The sequence below is a fragment of the Cuculus canorus genome, chromosome 21 (genome assembly GCF_017976375.1).
Source record: "Cuculus canorus isolate bCucCan1 chromosome 21, bCucCan1.pri, whole genome shotgun sequence".
Lineage (NCBI taxonomy): Eukaryota > Metazoa > Chordata > Aves > Cuculiformes > Cuculidae > Cuculus > Cuculus canorus.
The window spans coordinates 6,909,799-6,925,586 of record NC_071421.1 but is presented as its reverse complement, the minus strand read 5'-3'; the positions used below and the strand labels follow the sequence as shown (position 1 = coordinate 6,925,586).

Genomic DNA, 15,788 nt, shown 5'->3' with positions numbered 1-15,788 from the left:
CAGTCCTCTCCATCTCCAGCAACAGCATTTATTTCTGGAGGGCAGTAGGAGCGCAGGGTGACAGCCTATTGTGCCACGCGAAACCCCACTGCAATGAGGTAACGACAGTTGGCAATGACAGCACTGCTGCAGAGCATGGCAGAGTGAACTCTTCACCCACCCACAGAGAACACCACCAGCTTTGGCAGGGAGGGCAGAGGAACAGGACGCACCATTTCCTGCTGACCAATTCATGCCCAGGCACCTTCTCTTTTCCCACCCTAAGTCATCATTTCTAGTCATACAGAGAGGTGGCTGAAACAGCAGAAACTGTACAACGTTATCATTTCTTCTGGAGAAATGAAGAGAACGAAATACTTGACAGCTCTGTTTTCATTGCTCTGAGGGGTGTTTCATTTAGTCTACCCAAAAAGCTGAAATAGGGAAGCAGGATTTATGAAGCGAGAGACTTCACCTGCAGAGGCTCAGCAGTGTAACTCAACTGAGTTCTGATGTCTCATGTGCCAGGCTTCCCCTCGCCACCTCCTGACATTGCTGATGGATAAGGAACCCTGAGACCAGACACACAAAAAGACTGGTGCTTTCATATTCAGACACTGATTTTGCTCACCCACCTCTTTATGCTCAACTATAAACCAGCAGATGTACACAACGCATTTTATGAGATCAAATGGGAACATTAAGGGAACAAGAGTACAGGAGAGCTGGGCAGCTCTTCAGTGACCATCCTGCTGTAAAGGTCAAGCCGTGCAAGACAACGTCCACAAGGTGTAAGGCCACAAAGGCACAGAAGACAGAACAAGATGGGGAATTTTGTCTGGACTGGGCAATAAGAGCCTTGAGTTTTCTTAAAACAGGTCGCAGACTCGTCAAGGTTGTGACAAGCAGAGAGCGTCTGTCAGCTAATAGTCAACTACTTGCAAATAAACATAAATAGAAGATATATCAGCTTAATCTGTGATATGCTAGAATTATTTTGCATACATAGTGAGACGTAATAACAACTTCTGGGTGCTGCACTGTGATTTATTGCTTAAATAACTTTTGCTTCCCAAGGAAACTTATTACTCAGGCAAAGAAAGAGACCTCTGCGTCAATACCAAATACAACACTTTCAGAGTGAATCACAGAATGGTTTGCCTTGGAAGGGATCTCAAAGTCCCTCCAGTTTCACCCCCTGCCATGGGCAGGAACCTCACCTACTGGATCAGGGGGCTCCAAGCCCCATCCAACCTGGCCTTGACAACCTCCAGGGATGGGGCAGCCACCACTGCTCCAGGCAACCTGGGCCAGGGCCTCCCTACCTTCACAGGAAATCGCTACTTCCTAAGATCTCAACTGAATTTCCCCTCTTTCAGCTGAAAACCATTCCCCTTCATCCTATCCCTGCACTCCTTTCTCAGTTCTGCTTCCCAATCCTGACCAGGCCCGAAACAGACCTGGGAAATCCAGCCGCTTTGCGGAAGGTGCCAACAAACAGCCTCACTACCAGAGCTAACAATCATCTTCTAAAAATAACCCAAACAGACAAAATGTTGCAGATTCAAAATCCTAAAACAGATTACTGTTCCCAATAAAGAGTATGGCTTTAAACACAAAGCCATATTTTCTCCTCTGCAATTTGCCACGCACTACCTCAAAGCGTGAAATAAAAAACACTATCCTGTAAGACCCCACAGTCCTCCCACTCGCTGAGTTCCTGCAGGCTCTGAAGGGCAGGCAGCATCAGGCACCAACCCAAACCTCACAGCAGCACTAATTAACAGCGGCAAAATACTGTCTCCAGTGAGGAATGGAATCATCCTTCTCCCTAACAGAGGAAACTGAGCTCTCCCAGAGACCAAGTACACCCACTGAAGTATCTCTGTGTTATTTGTCTGCCAAAACACTCCAACAATGAACTTTAAGGCACAGCAACAGCAGAACTCTGAAAGGAAAAGCAAAGCCAAAGTGGTCCCTAAAAGAAAGAGGAACCTAAGAACTGCCCAAATCACATCACTATTTCTAAGTGAACTACCTGCGTGTTCGTAAGCACAGAATGTTAATTGGAAGCATCTGCTGTCTGCATGCTCAGTCACTCTATATTAAGCAAAATACCACAAGGCTTTATTTATTATCTTCCTCAGTACAGTATTTATTTGCTGTTTCCTAACAACTTACTGTGGTCAAGAGTAATATCTCCGTAACTGACCAGAGTGCTGTGGCATTCACACCCATGGGTTTAGGCCATAAAATGAGCTATGACTTGAAACGAACAGTTCCAGTGAGCAATCACTACTCCCCATGCGACAATTCCAGTTCAGAGAAGGTGGCTTTGATCTGCTCCGGTTTCGTTTCTCCTTAGGACATGAGCAGTGGTTTGCTGGGGAAGACCTCCAAGGCGACCGCGGCACAGCACTCGCCCAGGGCGACACAGACTCCCACCCCACAGCCCACACGGGACGACAGCAGTCCCGCCAGCCCCAGACTCTGTCAGAGGCGGCCCCACAGCGTCTTGGATGCAGCCCCTTCTCGAGGGCACGGCCCACACCCGGGCAAAGGTGAAGAGCCCCTGGCCACCTCTCAGGGCTCTTTTCTCACCGGCTGCCGCTGCCCCTGGGCGCCCTGAGCGGGGCCGCTCCCCGGTCCCGAGGGGAGACACAGCCGAACTCCCAGGCTCCGAGGGGGTACAGAGCCCGAAGCCCCAGGCCGCCGTGAGGTAGAGCCCGAGCCCACGCCCCCGTCCGGCGTGCCCTGACCTCTCGATGACGGCGGCGAGCAGCTGCGGCAGCTCCTTCATCTCGAAAGCCGAGTAGGATGCGGAGAGCAGCGGCCGCACGGCCACCTCCCAGCCCGGCCCGGCCGCGGCCCCTACGCCGCCGCCCGCCGCCATCTTTGCCTCTGCGCTGAGCCGGAGGCTGGGGCGGCCACGCCGGAAGCACCGCCCCCCCGCACAGGAAGTGGCTCGGTGCCCGCGCGCGCGACGCACCTCCCCCTATTGGGCGGGGGCGAGCGCGCAGTGCGTGAGTCAGCATTTTGCCCGCGGCGCGTGCGCGAGGGGCGGGGCCGAGGAGGCCGAACGTGGGATCACAGGCTGGTTTGGTTGGAAAAGACCTTTGAACTCATAGATTCCAACCGTCCTGTCCGCTACTGAACCGCCTCTTAAACACTGCATCTACCCAGTGCGCTATCTCTTAAACCCCTCCAGGGATGGAGACTGCCACCGCCTCTGCCAGGGCTTCACGACTGTCCGCAGACATTTTTCCCAATATCCAGCCTGAACCTCCCCTGGCACTTGAGGCCGTTTACCTCTCCTCCCATCACTTGTCCCTCGGGAGCAGAGCCCAGCACCCACCTCCCCACAACCTCCTCTCAGGAGCTGCAGAGAGCCATGAGCTCTCCCCTCAGCCTCCTCTTGTCCAGGATAAACAGTCCCAGGGCCCTCAGCAGCTCCCACAACCCCTGTTCTACAGACCCTTCCCCAGCTCTGTTCCCTTCTCCAGACACACTCCAGCCCCTCAAGCAGGGGCAAAACAGCATCAGCTGTGACAGCACTTGGCCTCTATTGGAGCCGCGTTGTGATGGAAGGGTGGAGGAAGCGTCCCTGCCATGCTGCCTCAGACCAAAGCAGCAGAACCACACCCAGGGAAGGGATGGAGAAGGAGCCGGCCTTGGCATCTTCATAAATAAAGATCACAAACAGACATAGCTGTATGTCCTCATGCACCGTGGTGAAAGTGTTTCCCACCCCATTTGACATTCCTCCCAACAAAGTGGCTCAACGCCACCACCTCCTCCTCCTCTCGGGCCTTGTGCACACAGCAGCATTCCCACTCCAGCCACCTTCTCTGACCCAGGCACCAAGGATGAGTCGGAGATCAGGAGGAGGCACACCCCCAGGATTAGCTCCATTAGCACTGGGGACGTTAGGGCTTTAACGGAGGAGTGGGAGAGTTCTTTTCCAGTCATAACAGACCTACATCTCTTCTCCACCTCTCTCCCATTTCTTTGCACCAGAGGAAATGTCAGCAGCACAGTGTTGTGTTGAACAAGCAGCTTCTCCTCCCAAATATCTGCCACAGAGCTGTTTGCATCCATCAGATCTTCTAAAAGAACCCAGTGGCAGCGCAGGGTAGCGAATCTTCGGGCAGCTCAGAGTGCAGACTCCTCCTCACAGGGCCCTACCGCCAGGCCCGGTTCAGCAGCTTCACCTGCGCCAGTCTCTTCGTGATCATTGTAGCAAAAACCAGCCCAAAGAGGACGCTGCTTATCAGCACGTAGTCGTAGTCATCTTTCAGGACATCAAACTGCTTCGACGGGTACACGCGAGTCTGGTAGATGTCCAGGCCATACGCAACAACCTACAGAGAGGAGATCAGGAGCTGGTAATGCAGCTTGGAGCACAAAATCAACAGTTACTGACTCAGGTCTGCACTTCTCATCAAAAAGTGTTCACTGGAAGCCTCAGCCCTCCCTGCCAGAGGCTACAGCACCACGCTGCTCACCCACAAACCCATGACTCTGCAGCAAAGTCTCCAACCCACACTCACCAAACAAGTAGACTCCAGGCCGGAGGGGGCTGTGTAAATCCCTCTCATCCGCGATATGGTTTGATTGTAGTTGATAAACCTCTCAGCATGGATCTGCACATCAGGAGAGTAGGGGATCAGGTTCTCTTCCCTGAAAAGCATTTGAAGAGAAACAAAAATGCAATAAAACAGCACACGCACTTTCCTAGTCTGACCACCACAAACTAAGATGAAACACCAGAGGTAGCAGCTTTTCCCAGTGCAGGTTTGTTTTTGCTGCAGGGTACAGATCAAACAGGCCAGCCAGGTCAGACTGCACTGCAGCAGCCTTGTTCTACGCTTCTGAAGTTTGAAAAATAAGAGTGATTCTAAAAACTTCAGGAAATCACTCAGACTGCTCATTCTTAGAGCGCAGACAACAGGCTGGTCTGGCTAACAACAAAGTCTGCTGCTTTACAAACTTATTCCTTTGTCACAGACTAGGAACAAAGTGATCCCTTAATTTCATCTATCTAGGACAAGTTCTACTTCATGCTACCCTACTGTACACAAATTCCACTCCTCTTCAAAAGCTGCCCAGGAACAGCAGATCTCGCATTTTCCTTACCTGCTTTGTTCTGTAGGGATCTCTGGGCGGCGAGGATCCAGCAGAGCCTTCGGCAGGGAGAGGATGGCCCCAGAAGGCAGCCCAACTGTGCATTAGGATAAATGCATCTTAAAAATGGCCATTTCTGACAGCATTCTCTCACAGCTAACATAAATCATAGGATTACAGAATGGTTTAGGTTGGAAGGCATCTCAAAGCCCATCCAGTTCCCACCCCCTGCCATGACATTTCCCATGGATCAGAGGCTCCAAGCCCTATCCAACCTGGCCTTGGACACCTTCAGGGATGGGACAGCCACCACTGCTCTGGGCAACCTGGGCCAGGGCCTCCACACCCTCACAGCAAAACATTTCTCCCAAGATGTCATCTCAATCTCCCCTCTTTCAGCTCAAAACTGTTCTCCTCCTCGTCCTATCCCTGCACTCCTCATCCAGAGCCACTCCCCAGCTTTCCTGGAGCCCCCTTCAGTACTGGAAGCTGCTCTAAGGTCCAAAACACTCCCAAATCTCTCAGCCTGTCCTCGGACAGCAGTTGCTCCAGCCAAATGCTCTCTCAGTGCTGATCCTCGCACTTGTTGGAAAGCCAGAGCAGCCCACAGGGAGAATTTTTGACAGCCAACTCCATTTTGCTTGTGTTTCAGTGCAAAAACTGGCTTGTGCAGGTAGCATAATCATACTCAGAAGAGAACAGCATTCACTCACTGAGCAAATGACGGCTGGTGATGCCTCGCTCAGTGATGGTGGCCTCCATGGCACTGATAGCAGATGGAAAGATGTATGACTGCTGGAGGACCTGCGGTAAAATTGGGCGGTCGAGGGAGCTGAAGGCTGTGGCATTGTATTGCTCTGTTCCCTCATACAGCTCCAGGACTGTGAACTCATTCCGACGTGCTTTCGTGTTCCAGTACTGGTACTGAAATGAGAAAAGATTTTGAGGAATACAAGACAAGCAGAGTGAATAATACATAATAATGGTCAAAAAAGTCTTCTCCATACAGGTTCAGCAGCTGCCCCTACTGCCCAGATGTAAAGAACAAGGTAGAAGAACTCTTTACCACCACCCAGTTCTCCGAGTGGACAATGTGGACAGGTCCCTTCGCCTTCTTCTGTACCGAAGAGTGGATGATCCTGCCCGTGACTCCATCGATCAGATATATCCCAATGAAAGTACGCTCATGATGCGTATCGGTGCTCTCTGTCACCACAGCCAGCAGGTTGGGATTCAAGGACTAGAGAAGAAGAAAAACCAACCAAGACACACACTTCAGTGCCACCGGCAGCCTCGTTTATCTGCATTTCAGCCTGGAGAAGAGAAGGGTGTGTGAAGACCTTATAGAGGCCTTCCAGTACCTGCAGGGGGCATACAAGAAAGATGGAGAGGGACTTTTTACAAGGGCATGGACTGATGGGAAGAGGGGGAATGGTTTTAAATTGGAGAGGGAAGATTTAGACTAGACACTAGGAAGAAATTCTTCATGATGAAGGTGGGGAGGCCCTGGCCCAGGTTGCCCAGAGCAGTGGTGGCTGCCCCATCCCTGGAGGGGTTCAAGGCCAGGTTGGATGGGGCTTGGAGCCCTTGATCCAGTGGGAGGTGTCCCTGCCTATGGCAGGGGTGAAACTGGATGGACTTTAAGGTCCCTTCCAATCCAAACCATTCTCTGATTTTATCTGGGACTACGCACAGAATAAAAAAGTTATTCTATCAGCATGAATCACCTGAGGCAATCAAGCAGCTATTTCCTCATCCTCAGATGTTTAATTGCTGCATGGAAACATTTTAGTAAAGAAATCTCCATCAAAACCAGCATCTTCTGCAGGGGTTATTGCCCCTGGTGCATGTATAGAAAAAAACCAGCACCACAGGGCAATTAATCTCAACACACTGCCTAGATCTCCCTATGAGATCACACACCATCCAAAAGTCAACCAAATGCCACAGCAGCACCTTATAGAGAACACTTCGGTCTCCCATCACGCGGCCCTGGGAATGCACGTGCTCGTTGGACCTCTTCCCTTTCACAGAAACAATCCTCTGTACCTCAGGGGGGATCATCACCTCCCAGCTCTCCTCTGTCGACAGGTCCTGCAGAAGAAAAGCACCACACAGGAAATTTTACCTTGCCCTTCAAAGACACCTGTAAGATGCAGTGAGTGTCTCTGCTTGAATTTTAAGTTTCTCAGGCACATTTTGGGGTCTAACTTTCTATTCTAAGCAAAACTCCATAAACCAAACAAGAGCTCTACCATTACCCAGACGACATTTAGGAAAGTGATGCTACTTTAGCTGTAATGAGTCTTCCTTACCTTTTTCAGCCTAAATCCAGAGAGTTTTCCCAGCTCAGCATCGACGAGATAAAAAAAGATCGAGTAGGCAATTTCTCTTAACTGGCGAAGGACATTTTTAGTTGCTGGGAAAGCTGTAACCTGGAAAAGAAGAATGGAAACACAGGTTAAAAACCAAATGACATACAAAAGAAACAAGATGGAAAGATTATCTCAAACACGTTTGTCAGGGTGAGGTCTGTCTTACCAGAATAACCACATAGTTTTGTGTGAAATGCAATTCAACTGCATTATTTTCTTATCTTGCTCCAAAAGGGAGGGGAGTAAATAACCAGAACACAAAGGAAAACTACCTCCAGGCATAGCAATTCACCTTGTACTCATCATCAATCAGGAGCAGCACTTTGGCATAGTCTTGATCCATAATAGGCAGAAGCAAAGTCTGAAGAATTGGGCGCTTCAGAACAGGGGGAGCTACTTGACTTCTCTTTCCAAAGATGGGGTTGAAGACATACAGAAAGCTCATTTTGGTTTCCTGAAAAACAAATGCAAAACTTTTTCTATGGCGACAAAGGAGCTGGTTTTCTACATATTACCTGCTGGTGTCAGCTGTTCATACTTTGGATTCAGTTGTTCCGACCTCAGAATATTACATTTGGACACACTTATGCTCTGTCCCACATTTCTCTACCAAAACCATGCTGTGGCATTACACAGTGATCATGGCTTTAACTAAATTCTGTCTGCCACTGAAACAGTCTCAACACACAACAATGTCTCCTCCTCCCTCATGTGTGGAGCACAAAACGTCCCGCAGTGAGCAAAGAACAGCCACTGTGGCCTGGCTAACAGAGATCATGCATGGCAACTTACGCAGTCAAACAAACCGGATGAAATAATTTCCTTTGTTTCACTACAAGGCTTAAAAATGAGCATCCTTAAAGTTTTAGGGCTCTGTGTCTGCTTCCCTCCAGCTCTCAGTCTCCGCCTGTCCCCACATTGGTAATAACCAGAGGCTCCTCAAAAAGATACTTTCTTCCACCCTTTCAAAGGGCAGATTTCCATGGTAAGCATGGTCAGTGGAGGGATGGAGGAAAGGGACTCACCTTGTCCTTAACGAGCAAGGTGCACTGTGGCGGGTGTGGGAAATGGGCTGTCGTTCTTTGGACCATCAGCTTGAAGGAGGAGCCTGGTCTCACATCCCTGAGGTACTGCTTCCACAGGATGGTGCCAGAACTGCTTTCAATACCAAAAACCTAAGCAGAGACACACAGTAAAGGCAAAGCTTAGAACAACACATCTGTCATATTCAAGCACTGCATCTTTCTTTGGGATAGGATACGGAAAGAAGAGCCTTAGTCCCTCTGCAAAGCTATGACAAAACATTCTGTGCATCTTCTCTCAACATTTTGCTCAAAGCCTGGCTAAAAACAAGGTTACAAATTCAGAGCTGAGACTCTATGGTCCAGAAACAGATTCCTACCCTATCTTCCTCACCTTTCCTGAAGCAGTGACCATCACCATCATTTTCTGGAGGTTAAACTCATCTCTGGCCAAATTGTCAATGTTAATCTCATTTTTAATCTGGCTTCGGGGTTTCCTGGCATCATAGAACATCTTCCAAAGATGCGCAGTCCAGGCTTGCAGCAGGATGAGCTGGGAGGACAGCCGCTTCAGAAACATGCCCAGCAAACCATCTGCAGAGAGATCAATAGTGGTAGTGAGAGGAAAACACTATGTCCCACTCCTTAACTGACATTACACAGTCTCACCCAGTGGAAGAAACACTGCCATGCATGAACCTACAATACTCCTTTGCCTCTGTCTCCCTCTCCAGAACAGATTTATAGTTCTTGTTTCTATGACAGACCCTGTCTGACAGACCAACCTTTCCCCACTTCACAGGGTGTAGCTCATTCCAAAAGATGCTCTCATCAACTGAAAGCAAACCTTCCTGCAGAACACATCACCTCTTTCTTGCATTCCTCCTTTCTCACTGATACGCTCACAGCAAGTGCCCACCTAAAGTTCACCCACCTGCAAGATCTTTATCTCCCTTTGCACTCAGAGCAAGAGAAGCCCTTGGAGTAAAAAAAAATACTTAATTCTGCCCAATCAGTGGTTATATTTAGGCTTCTCAAAAAAAACAAGGCACCAGGAAAGCAAGCAGAGAGATCAAATTCCACTAAGAAGCATTACTCAGAAGTATTAGAAAGCACACATGCAATGTGAGGTTACCTTGAATGGCTGCATCCAGGACAGCAAGAGAAAACAAAACAAAGCAAAACCAAAAGCTATTGCAAACAAGTCTTCCAGAAAGGGTCAGAGGGAGATGCTTAGGAGAGATGGCCAAAATCCCTCCTACTGCTGCTGACTGGGTTTCCCATATAACATACTAACACTCATGTCACCTCCATTTGGCACTGAACCCCAACAGTTCAGAGAGAAATGGGTTTACTTCTGCTCATTTTAATCACTATCAGTAGAAATTTGCATCCTAACTCTCAGCTCAGAAGAAAAAGAAAACCATAAAAACGTTTGTTCAGGAAGAAAAGTAAACTCACAAAGGCAATTCTGTTTTGTCTTTACCTGCTTTCTTTCCAAATTCTCCCTCCAGCTCAGCCTGTGCGCCTGTCAGAGGCAGATCCACCATCTCCAAGCTTACCACTTCTGCCAGAGACTCCTCTCGACTCCACACAACCTTTCCTGGAAACAAATGCAAGTAGAATATTGGGAAGTTGATGTCACAGAGATGGATTTTCAATCCCTTCTGCAAATGAACACTTTCATCATAGGAATCTTATCTGAAGAAACTCTGAGGCAGATCTACAACAGGACTTGGACTCTCATCCTACAAAAAGCCTTTTGAAATGTGCTGAAACCCCATGAAATCCAAAGGCACACACAGATTCTACACAAAGAACAGTGCAGAACCCTTTTCTCAGATAAGACGTCTCATGAGGCTGAAAGAACCTCCAATATCTTCCACAGGCCTTTGGACAATTACAACTCATTTTGCCAGTTTCCCCATAAAGCAATGCTAAAATGAACCATTTAGGATTTGGAATTTTCTTCTTGCCCCCCAGAGACAAGCTGTGCAGTGTTAAAAATGGAGCAGGCTGACCATTCACCAGTCACCTGGCTGCTGGAGGAACATCAGCATGTGGTCTTCTGTTTGCACCAAGGCTCGGTAGCCCACAGAGTCATCCTTCTTCAGGAAAACTTGGATGTAGAGCTGGAAAAAAGAGCAGGCAGAACAGTGAGGCTAACTATCACATTATCTCCTTGGAGAAAACAGAACTCCAAGGTGAAATAAAGCAGTGTGACTGCATGCAGGGAAACAGCTGTTTGCAGAATGGCTTTTGCCTGGTCTGAAGGGCTCCACCAATGCCATCAAATCAGGGCACGGAGGGCTCTACATGTCTGATAAACCATGGGATGGAAACAATCCCAGTTCACCTGCTGTGGCTTGGCACCGCTCTGCTCCAATGTAAAGGTAATCGTGGTATCCAACAACCTTTGTCCAGTTTCAACCAGGTAGAGATTAATATTGTAGGTTTGATTGGAACAGATTAAGGATTCCTATAACAAGGGGTGGAAAATAGCCGAGTTAAACATTCATGCCACAATGAATTCTGCAGAAGGACTTCTTGTTGTGCAAGAACTGTGTGTCCGGGATGGTTTTAGATTATTCATACACAGCTGCTACAAAATATCAGGCTCCAAAACCACCCTGAGAGACCTTTTGCATTTGGTTTCCACAAGCAAAAGAAAGTGGACTGTTTGGAACCTCTGCTGTTTCTAGGAACAAGCACACTCAATACCTGCTTCCGGGATTCCTCTAGAGTGCTTCCTGCATGAAGGCCATCAGAACTTCCAGGTTTCTGAAATGAGGATGAGCAGAAACAATATGGCTTTAGACCCCAATGGGAGTATAAAGAAAATAGTTTTGTGACTGCCTGACAAGCCGCAGCCTGACTCTGAAAACAGGCAGGAAACAGTTCTGTTCTATTCTGTAGTGGATAAAAATAAAACCTTCACTACCCCTAAGAACTGAAGCCTTCTACGAGTCAAGTAAAGCCAATTCTGAGGTTACGTGCCCAGCTTACACAACGCTGAAACAGGCTGCACGCTTCACCGTGCAAGAGGCAGACTTAGCTGGATGTAATCAAGCCCTCCTTGCATCACCATTGCTTCACATGCCTGAGAAGCTAATTATACCTTCCTCAAGTCAGTAATAATACCTGGGCCTCAGAAGGAAAGCACCTGTGGAACCACCCCAAACTGGGTCATATTGTGTCCATACTGGGTAACCAGCGGTGCTGGTTACAGGGCAGGCAAAACACACTCACCAGTTCACTCCTGCAGGTCAGCACAGCAGCCACAGTTTTCTCCCCAGTGGTTGCAAAACTCACCAGAGCTACCTGAAAAGAAATGAAATAGCAGAAGACCATAAAACAAACAAGAAAATCCTCAAACGCCACGAAAACCTACCTGTGCAGCAAATTAAGCCACCCTGGTATTGAACACTGGTGACCTTTCACAGCCTAATTTTAAATTCCACTGTTTCACCAAAGAGAAAAAGGTTGTAACACTGAAAATACTTCTCAAATGTGGAAAACGTTGCCCTGCCACAGGTTTTTGAACCATTAAGTTCAGCGTTCCTGAGATTTTAAAGGTTGTTTCCTTATCATGATCTCTCATATGGCCTGACAAAAGCACCACTGCACCACAGGCCTCTTAGACAACACACAGCTCAGACCCAGGAAACCATCCCAACACTGCAAGGTGGCAATATAGCGTACTGGCAATGATGACTGGAAATTCAGCCAGTATAAATTAAATCTAGTGGTCCTCAGCCAGAGCACTGAAACGAGAAGCTCAGTAGCTTCTTCAGAACGCTTAATACAGAGGTGTTTGCTTGGTTTAAAGAATTTTAGGCTTTAAGTGGCACTGTCACACGAGTACAGGTATCTTGGTTACCTGCTGGAAGTCCCGGAGGTGGCTGAGCAGCCCATGTTTGTACTGCAGCAGGGAGAAGTGGCTCGGAGAAAGCTGCAGGAAGAACTGAGTCCGCGAAGCACCGATAACATGGGGCTGAGTGGCCAATATCTGGGGCTGGAAGCCATCAGCAAACTCCAGGTCAAGTGACTGTGAAAGGAAGACAAGCACATATGTTCATGACAACTTTTTCTCCACTGAAACTGATACCTTCCTCTTAACAGCAGCAATATAAGCTCTATGAAGAAAAACGGAGAACTAGGCTCCCATTGGAGCAAACTATGGAGACACCAAAGCAGAAGGAATGATTAGACAGACACAAGACAGTTTTCTCTCAATTTATGGCTCATATTCCTCCCCACCCTGCCTCAAGTCATGCTGGAGGTTCGCAACAGAACCCCTACACTGCCAGGCTCAGGCACAGAAATAGCAGGATGACAGACCGCATACAAGGCTCTTTCAGCACGTCTCACCTGCAGTGGGATCTGCTCCATCTCCTGCTCTGTCTCCAAGGAGCAAACATAGAGCGAATGTGAGTCTGTGTCTACACACACCAGCACGGCCTCCCCCACCACGCTGCAGGCACCGCTGAGAGACTTCAGCCAGGGCGCTGCTACTCTGCTCTGCCAACCGAGACATAAAGAGATGAAGTTGTCAATGGCACAAATTCCTCAGGAAAAAAACAGCTGGGACACAGCCAAGAACTTCATCAGTTATTTTCACCCGTAAGCCTGAGAGAAAACTATCAACCTGTGATTTCCGGGATGGATTTGACCTGGATAGGCTTGTCCAGCCTGGAGAAGAAAAGGCTCTGGGGAGACCTTAGCGCAGCTTCCAGTACTGAAAGGGGCTCCAGGAAAGCTGGGAAGGGGCTCTTGATCAGTGAATGCAGGGATAAGACAAGGGGGAATGTTTTTTACCTGAAAGAGGGGAGATTGAGATGAGATCTTAGGGAGAAATGTTTTGCTGTGAGGGTGGGGAGGCCCTGGCCCAGGTTGCCCAGAGCAGTGGTGGCTGCCCCATCCCTGGAGGGGTTCAAGGCCAGGTTGGATGGGACTTTGAGCCCCCTGATCCAGTGGGAGGTGTCCCTACCCATGGCAGGGCTTGGAACTGATGGGTTTTGAGGTCCCTTCCAATCCAAACCACTCTATGGTGCTAGGACTAACAGCTGCAGGTCCAACTCAGTTTTGCTTTCAGGGCATTCAGCAGTGAAACTCATTCCTCAGCCCACAGGCAATGCCCCAGAGAAAGGGAGGTTTATCTGTACTTTAACAGTTAATTACTGCGCACATCACACCACATCTCATCTACTTGGAAGCACATTTGTTAACACCAAAGCCAGTATTTTGGATCCATAACCAAGCAGTACCTGTTTTGTAATTTCTCCATCTTCTACATGGAATGTTAAAATGTTCAAGTGGCTCTGGGGAACAATTCCAAGCACGTGGATCACTCCAGTCCCACGGGAATACAACAACTGGTATTGGATACCTTCACTGCAAAAGAAGCAGCAACCATGAAGTACCATTTTCTCACATTGCTGTTTTTAGAACTTTTCAAAAGCATAAGGCACACGCGGCACCCTTTCCACCCCAGGTCACCGGGCTCCCTGTCACAACTTTATGCTTCTACTTGAAATGTTTTCTTACTTTTCTGGTAAGTGTTCTGCCCATTTCTGGTGCCCATTGGAAAGGTAGAGAAGAGAGATAGCTGCCTTCTTCAGGACTGCCACATATTTCACTGCATCCTGCAGCGCCACCAAACTAGCAGCCTGGAAACTATGCACAAGTAAGAGACAGGAAGTTAGAAAGTTGATTTCTTTTAGGAAAGAAAATCACTCTGAAGATCTGCTTCAAACATTTTAGCGTCAGTCTCAAAGTACAGTTTATAGCCCACTTTATCCATACTTGCCAGTCTCAACAGCGAGCATTAGGCTGGAATCCAAACACCCTAAAACTGATGCATGTTTAACACACTGTGTATCTGAAAAGAAAACTCGCCTATGTAAAAAATTTCTATCTCTTCTTCCAAATGGATTGCTAAGAAATAGGAATGGCATCAGATTTTACTGCAAGGCTCAGGCATTCCTGATGAATTCATAGGATAGTTAGGGTTTGAAGGGACCTCAAAGCCCATTTGGTTCCAACCCCCCACCATGGGCAGGGACACCTCCTACTGGATCTGGTTATTCAAATTCTGTTCCAGAAGCCTGATATGTAACTGATTTTTCCCTACAACGCAAATCCAAACAAGGTCAACCACCTCTTTCCCCTTTCCTAGCACAGGATTACAAGGGGAAAGACACGGTGCCAACATGAAAGCCTACCTGCTAGTGTCCAGGGACGTCTCCCAGTTCAACCCTCCAATGTTGGTCTCCCAGGAACGCAGAATGCGCCCAGCATTGGACACTGTGATGGCATCTGCCCAGGAAACAAACACAGAACTTGTGTCCCACCACTGATCAAGAACACAGTGAACTCTGGCAGGTTCAGCTCCTGGCTGAGCACCCATGCGCCCAAACACACTGCTGGCCCCAGCACCCACCCACATGTCCCCATTACCCTGCCCATGGATCAGCATCGCGTCAATCACTCCTTCGTGCGTTCCCTTGTCTACATGGCGCCACACTGAAGGAAAGAAAGTTCAGTCAGAACAAGAGTGAAGAGCTGTTCCCCCAAACACATTTGTTTGTTACTATTCCCGAACTTAAGTTCTTTATTGCACCAAGCTCCTACAGAAAACAGTCTGCCTGTCCTAAGAAACAGCTTGGAGATGCCAGCTGTTCCGCTCGGTCTGACAAAGTGCTATTACCAGTGTTAATTTATCACTATGATAACATAACACAACAATTAATGCAGCATCCCCAGCACACCAGGAACAACAAAACGCTGCTTCACTCACAGATTTCACCGCTTCTAGAGTTCAGGGCGGCCACCACGTTCTTCTCAGTGGCCACCACGAGCTTCTTCGAGCCCTGAGAGGCTTCCAAGGAGGCGAACTTGAGTTTCCCCACGTACTGCTGTCTCCTGCAGGGGAATACGAGCGGGGTGAACCAGGACAACGGGAGGTGCAGGGAGGCAGAACGCAGGGCCGGGAGCGGAGGGTCTAAACAGAAGGGCAGCACGGCGGGCCCAGGGCCCGCTTGCAGGAGGAGAAACCCAGCGTAGCGCTGTCCCCCAGCGCTCACCAATCGAACTTGCCCACTTGATCCTCGTAGACAGCGGCAGCGGGCAGCGGCGACAGCAGCAGCAGCAAGAGCAGCCTCCACACCCCCGCCGCCATGGCAGCGCCCGGCCGTACTGCGGGGTCCTCAGCGCCTCGGCTGCCCGCGCCACCGCCTGAGCGGGAGCCTTAAAGCACGAGCTGCCCGCGCCACCGCCTGAGCGGGAA

General features: G+C 48.9%; 2 protein-coding genes across 4 annotated transcripts in view; both read right to left on the bottom strand.

Annotated features, from left to right (window-relative positions):
• The window catches only part of UBR4 (ubiquitin protein ligase E3 component n-recognin 4), an 85,002-nt gene extending 82,078 nt beyond the window's left edge, over positions 1 to 2,924 (bottom strand). Inside the window, exon 1 of one of the 3 annotated variants that reach the window (XM_054085776.1) lies at positions 2,739 to 2,924. In XM_054085776.1, the coding sequence (XP_053941751.1) occupies positions 2,739 to 2,872 (134 nt within the window). In that variant the 5' untranslated portion in view covers positions 2,873 to 2,924. The remainder of the gene's footprint in view (positions 1 to 2,738) is intronic. The other 2 variants (XM_054085777.1, XM_054085775.1) reach the window with 2 other exon arrangements.
• A 600-nt stretch (positions 2,925 to 3,524) lies between these two features.
• EMC1 (ER membrane protein complex subunit 1) lies at positions 3,525 to 15,734 on the bottom strand. Its single transcript, XM_054085778.1, has 23 exons — positions 15,586 to 15,734; positions 15,300 to 15,424; positions 14,960 to 15,025; positions 14,725 to 14,818; positions 14,048 to 14,176; positions 13,768 to 13,894; positions 12,872 to 13,021; positions 12,381 to 12,548; positions 11,750 to 11,821; positions 11,222 to 11,281; positions 10,857 to 10,979; positions 10,536 to 10,632; positions 9,987 to 10,103; positions 8,895 to 9,094; positions 8,504 to 8,653; positions 7,771 to 7,932; positions 7,419 to 7,538; positions 7,060 to 7,197; positions 6,170 to 6,343; positions 5,817 to 6,027; positions 5,116 to 5,200; positions 4,530 to 4,659; positions 3,525 to 4,340 (listed from the first exon to the last, which is right to left on the bottom strand). The coding sequence occupies exons 1-23, from the start codon at positions 15,678 to 15,680 to the stop codon at positions 4,161 to 4,163; spliced, it is 2,973 nt and encodes a 990-aa protein (XP_053941753.1). The 5' UTR covers positions 15,681 to 15,734; the 3' UTR covers positions 3,525 to 4,160.
• Positions 15,735 to 15,788: the final 54 nt, after the last annotated feature.